At 43.5% G+C, this 6455-nt stretch overlaps 1 protein-coding gene across 1 annotated transcript in view; it reads left to right on the forward strand.

The window, feature by feature from the left end:
- The first annotated feature begins 435 nt into the window (after positions 1-435).
- TFAP2D (transcription factor AP-2 delta) overlaps positions 436-6455 on the forward strand; it is a 53877-nt gene continuing 47857 nt past the window's right edge. The window contains exons 1-3 of the mRNA XM_031060252.1: positions 436-484; positions 1449-1919; positions 5322-5382. Coding sequence (XP_030916112.1) covers positions 446-484; positions 1449-1919; positions 5322-5382 — 571 coding nt within the window. The 5' untranslated portion in view covers positions 436-445. The remainder of the gene's footprint in view (positions 485-1448; positions 1920-5321; positions 5383-6455) is intronic.

The raw sequence follows: 6455 nt of genomic DNA on the forward strand, positions 1-6455 counted from the left end.
TATTCCTTGTCTCCTGGGATGAAGCTCCTCTATCTATTGTCCTCCCAGTTCTCAGTGCTGATGCTTAATTTTCAAAACTTCTATATTACCAAGGGACCTACGACATCAGCCAAAGAAATACCCAGCAAGTACAAAATCTGATCCAGGGAGCAGCTTTTGTGCAGAGGGAAAATTTTGTTCCTACAGGTTTTTAAGGAGGTGCATGGAAAAGCGAGAGATCTGATCTATGCAGATACATTGCAAATTCTCTCTGTCTGTAGAGATTTTTTCTAAAAAAAATTGGGGAAATACATGAACTTTGGATTTTTTAATTTTTTCCTTTTTTTTTTTTTTTTTTTTTTTTTTTAATTTGGAGAGGGGAGTTTTATCCAGAGTTGGGGTTTTTTTCCTCTTCTCCTTTTTTTTTTTTTTTTTTTTTTTTTTTTTTTTTTCGGAGAACCAAAAAATGTCAACTACCTTTCCAGGTCTCGTCCACGATGCAGAGGTATTTTGTGTGTGTGAGAGTGTGTGTGTGTGTGTGAGAGTGTGCGCGTGTGTGTGGATGTGTGTGTGCATCTGTGTGTGTGTGTATGTGCCTGTGTGGTTGTTTCCATTTTTTTAAAATCCATATTGGACCGTTACGTTTAATTATAATCCGGCTTCAGAGATAACTTAAAGAAGTATAGAGAGAAAATTCGTTATGACATCTGTCGCCAGCAAGGGCAACTCATTACCACGTTAAAACCGTTGCCAGAACGAAAATCAGAATAATACCCCTAATAATATAATGAAGTGGAGAGAAATCACCACCAGCTCGCCAGGAATGGGGAGTTCTCGCTAAAAAGCAGGACTCTCCTTTCTTTCGAAACGCAGGGAAAAGAGGGGGGGAATTTTGGATCTGATTCGTTATTTTAAAAAGAAAGAAAAATAGAGGTTAAAAAAAAAAAAAAAAAAAAAAAAAGAAGGGAAGGAAGGAAGGAAGAAAGGAAGGAAGGCAACCAGGCGGCAAAGCTTTCTCAATGTGTAACGCTGCAACATAGGGACGGGACTTGTGTGTATTCTCGGTAGTTTCCTCTGTTTGATGACTTTTTTTTTGTGTCAGCCCCAGATATTACAGCTGTGATCAGGAGGTGGATGGATAGATGGATGGATAGATGAATGAATAGATGGATAGATAGATAGATAGATAGATAGATAGATAGATAGATAGTTTTTATTTCAGTGCGTGGATTCCTTTTGCTTGACAGTATTAAGGGCAGGCTGGGCTGTTTATGATTTTTTGAACAGACCTTTATGGCACCAGCCCAAGGTAGGAAAGGATCTTTTGTTGCTGGGGTTGCCGCTCGCAGGCTTAGACGCTTCTGCAGGGGGAGAAGCTATGCAGGACAGCGTGCTTGGAAGAACCGTACCCGGGGTTTTCAATGACAAACCTCCAGTTTTGGGGTCTTCTTTTCACTTCTTCCTTTCAGATACGTCATGACGGATCAAACAGTTACCGTTTGATGCAGCTTGGATGCCTGGAGTCTGTGGCCAACTCGACCGTCGCCTATTCCTCCTCATCTCCTCTCACTTACTCTACCACGGGCACCGAGTTCGCCTCCCCGTACTTCTCCACTAACCACCAGTACACCCCACTGCACCACCAGTCCTTCCACTACGAGTTCCAACACAGCCACCCGGCAGTCAACCCCGACGCTTACTCCTTGAACTCTCTCCACCACTCCCAGCAATATTACCAGCAGATCCACCATGGAGAACCCACTGATTTTATCAACCTGCACAATGCGCGGGCACTCAAGTCCTCCTGCTTGGACGAGCAGAGGAGAGAGCTGGGGTGCTTAGATGCTTACCGCCGCCACGACCTGTCTCTTATGAGCCATGGATCCCAATATGGGATGCATCCAGATCAAAGACTCCTGCCAGGACCAAGCCTCGGGCTTGCAACCCCCATTTTCCTCTGCTCGGAATAGCTCATACAAAGGAGGGAAGATTCATCCCAAACGCGATGCAGCTCCCGTCCCTTCCAGATTAGTAGCAGCAAGAAAAAAATATGGAAGGGGAAAAAAAAAAGAAAAAAAATCAACTAAACAAGCGGTCTTCTTTGGCCAAACAAGCAAATTAAACAAAACCAACCTCGCGCCTGCCTTTGCCGCGTGGGTTGTGTCTCTGTGGTGGCTGAGACCGTGGGGGTCCCCCGGAGATCTCGGGGTGAGTGTGCGTGTCACACTTCCTTACCCAGTCACACGGAACCCAAATCAAACCAGAACAAACCCATCTTCTTGCTTTTCCTAAACTTTTCCTCTCTTTCGGCGCAAGGAGCACTTTGCAGCGACAGAGAAGGCAAATGATTTAAGGAAAGCATGGAGTAGGAAAAGAGAAAAAAGGCAGGGCAGGAAATAAATCTGTTTTCCGACAGACCTACAAAGGCAAACCTTTCGAGATATGAGGGAGGAAAGAGATAAACGGGAACAAATGTTCGTCAGAAAAAAAGTCAAAATGATAAAAATGCCTCGCTAAATCCGATCTAGGTGTTAATAGGGTGAGAGATAAAGCAGATAAAGCTAAACTCATCTGTCTGTCTATCTAATTATTCATCCGCTCCACCCTAACCGGCACCTGGACCTATCTAAAAATTTTTATTTCTGTGTATCAAAAACTCAGCTTTATCCGCTCAGAAATCCTTTCCCACGAGAGAAAAATTCACCTCCGCCAAACTGAGCCGATTGCTTAAATGAAATTGGTTTCCAAAATTGTAAAGAACGTCATCCTGTATCTAACCTCCACTCCGAAACGTGTCCCAAATCAAAAAGCAAACCTTCCTTCCCCCGACGAGCTGAGGAACTGAGGGTTTCCCCATCAGCAGGGAGAGACAAACGGGACCGTAGTTACTGTACTTACTTTTCCCCCACACCTCGCTCCCTGGCATACAAAGCTGGCCGTGGTGGACCTCCCAAAAAGATGTAGCGGTCAAGGGCTTGTGGGGAAAAAAAATCACTCCGAAATTTGCAAAATGAATAAGGTTTATTTTCTTTCCTTAAAATCAAAGCACGAAAAAAATAATCCAAACAATATATATCAGGGAAAACAAATTAATTTTTTTTAGGAGGAAAATAAACCCACCAACAAATAATGTTATCTTCTATACTTCAGATGTAGAAGACCTAGCTATTTAAACCTAGTTTTCTCCACAAAAATTCACTATATAATTTTGTCTTCTCTGGCCATTTTTTTTTTGTTTACATTTTTCACAAGGATCTCCTTATGTCACCCCCCTAAAAAAAAATCTGCCATTCACTGCTCAACCCCAACTAAAACCTATTTACTCCTTTTTATAACCACGTCTGCTGCTGATTTTTTTGTATCTGTACAAATTTTTTTTCTTTGGCAGGCACAAAGCCTTGTATTTTTCAAAAGAGGGGATTAGGAACGTTTGCAAGACAGCAGACAATGCCTAAGTCCCGGGCAAAAAAGCACCATAGTTTATCCAATTTTCGACTTAGTGCCATTCAACTGGTCATTTATGCAATGTCATCCGACCAAACAACATGTTTCCCTTCTAAAAAAAAAAAAAAAAAAGGTTGGTTAAACTGCTAGAGGCACAGTCTCTTTTTATTTATTTAACGAAGAAGAAAATCAACAGCTTTCCTTTGGAAAATATTAATTTTTCGATCACAAGTTATTATCAAATAAAATGCTTAGGTCTTTGTACTTAATCTCTTCATTTTTTCCTCCTCCCTCTTTTTCCGAACACAAGAGGGAGTGTGCAGAGGTCTCAAAAAGCCTGAGCGTGAGAAGTTGAAAATATTAGTATTTGTCGTTAGGACTTGGATGATTCAGAACAAATTTGGACTCTCGCGAATATCACTGCGGGTGTAGAGGGAAGCGTTTTGGTGGCGGGCAGAAACAGGACTGCACAGAAATACTTTTAAACCAAAATTGTGGTCTAACCAGTCTACCCCTTTCTCCTTAGTCTCTCTTTTTAAAACGTTCATCAGCATATGCCTCATTTCAAATGCAACAAATGTAAATATACTTTTCCCTGCACAGAATTTTAAGTGAATGTCCAATAGTTTCGAGGGCGGTTTAAGTCAGCCTAACAGATGCAAACAGTCTTGGAGCTGGAGTGGCATCTTTCAGTGCCCTAAAAAGATTTTCCATGGGCAACAAAGAAAACTGTCACACCTTTTCCCATCACCGCTTTAATTTATGCTCAGTCGCCAAGTTTTTTTCATATTGATTTCATAATCACTTTAAGGCAGAACACTTAAAATAAAAAAGGGCCTTGAAAAGGAAGGTCTTACAGGGCCAGGGCCAATATGGTGAAAGTGGGGGAGAGAGCCAGGACTGTAAAGATTGTTTTGTAAAGTGGGGTTTTTATTATGCACCGACTCTCTCCGCATTTACTTAACTCTTCACGGGCTGTTGAATAGGTTAACACCCTTAAAGGCCTCTTTCATGTCCAATACCTCGTTTGTTTGTAGAGGAAAATGCGTCTTTAACACATTTCCACCGGGCAAAGATTTAGGTTTGGTTTGTTGTGTTTTTTTAACCCCAACATAAGGAAAAACCCAAAGAAAACCCAACCCTTTCAAGTCTTTTATCACTCCAATAAAAATATTTATTAAGGAGGGCGAAGATCCCCAAATAATCAGCCTTGTAATAGGAGAATAAAGAAGTGAGATCTCTTCGGACGTGCACCAGAAGCCCTAGGCAGGTTTTTTGATGGTTCTTCACCCCTCGCTCACACATGGGTGCCTGTGTGTGTGCGCACACAGATGCATATTCATCCCCACCTATGTGCGGACACACGCATTGTTACAGCACCCTCACGACTCTGTGGAGCCGGCAAAGCCCAATAAGTCATCTGTTGTTTGTGCTCTTTGTCTACTTCTGTGCACACTTTCTAAGTCGCTGTATGCGTGTCCCAAAACACATCTGAATTTAGCTGTGCCCGAATATAAATATACCGCTAAACATACAAAACCAGAAAAGTACATTTTTAGCTTTTTGCGTGCAACTGTCGAGAGGGAATACACTTGTCTCAAAAGTACTGGTTTGTCTGTCTATCCCGATAAGTCTAAGTTGCCAGTTCGGGATAAATTCGTATTTAAATGGCAATGAAAGGAAAATTATTCTGAGTTTGGTGGGGTAGGGGCAGATGGCAGGATGGAGGGGGGATTTCACTTGGGTTCTCTGAGAGTAACTGTGTTTTTCCAGTTCACCTTAACTATTGTTCTTAGGCGAGTCATGTAACAAAGCAAAAGCTGTGTGATCTCTCTGTGGGTTTCTGTGTCTGATTTCTTTATTTCCTTTCTTCCCTTGTTTTCCCCTCATTACTTAAGAGCTCAGTGGAGGCCCAGTGTGGACTTGTACTCAACGGGCAAGGAGGTGTGATAAGAAGAGGTAAGAGGTTACAAATACTTGCGTCTATCAGTTTTTGTAAACACACATGCCTTTCCATCTCTCCCTGCCTTTCCCTCCCCCACTGTTTGGCGTAGTTTGGATTTACTGCCGAAAAAGTGGTAATTTGCCGTTTGTCAGAAGTAATTTCAAACTCGCTTAGAGCACTTCGCATTTCACAGTCCATTTGCACTTTACAAACGATCTGCTCCTCCGTAGCTCCCGGATACTCCCTCTGAATTCAGAGTTTTCCTGACTCGGTGTAACATTGCGCGTTTAATCGGGATGATCCCTGATAGTTTGAGAAACGTGTTCCCTGGCGCCGGGCTGTTCAGTCGGTAGTTTGATCTCGTGTGAGGAAAAAAAAAAAAAGGAGTTTTTTGGGAAATGTGGTTTCAGTAGCGCTGCAGACCGGTGTGGAACTCGCTTTTGAGTGTCACTTCATTTGATAACCATCTGTCAGTGTAAATATCGAACATCAAAGTTAGAGGGGAGGTTTGGAACTCGTGTTAAGTACACGTCTCTACAGAATTTGCGAAATTTGAATGTCCCGGGAAGTTTGCTATTACCGTGATTTACCCTGAAGAGAAACAACACTGCTCTAAAGGCCTACCGTAGGAACACATTTTCCTTACAAGCTTAAACACATCCTTTCACTCCCCCGATATAAACCACGTAACGCAGCCGGGGAGAGGACACTTGGCGACTCAGCCTCTCACAATGCTCATTTTCTTGTTCTATTCTCCCCTTATCCATGACGAAAACCAGATACTTAGGAGATATTTTGGGTGACGTGATACTATTGTGTCGGGGCGCTTCTTTCAGCCGCCACTTCCCCAGACAAACTTTAGTCCCACGGCAACAAAATTGTTCATTGCAGGAGCACCAGTCCCGCACTCCTGCGGTGGGCGGGGATGGGGAGCGGGCTCTCAGGCCTGTCCCGGGGCGGGGGCTTTGCTCGGGGCTCTGTCCCTGCCCCGGCTCACCCGGAGCTGGTCCCGGTGTTGGCGGAGCGGGCGGAGGAGCGGCGGGAGGGAGGCGGCGGCGCTGTGGCGGTGGTGCTGAAGGGACAGCTC

Source organism: Geospiza fortis, unplaced genomic scaffold, assembly GCF_000277835.1.
Source record: "Geospiza fortis unplaced genomic scaffold, GeoFor_1.0 scaffold106, whole genome shotgun sequence".
Lineage (NCBI taxonomy): Eukaryota > Metazoa > Chordata > Aves > Passeriformes > Thraupidae > Geospiza > Geospiza fortis.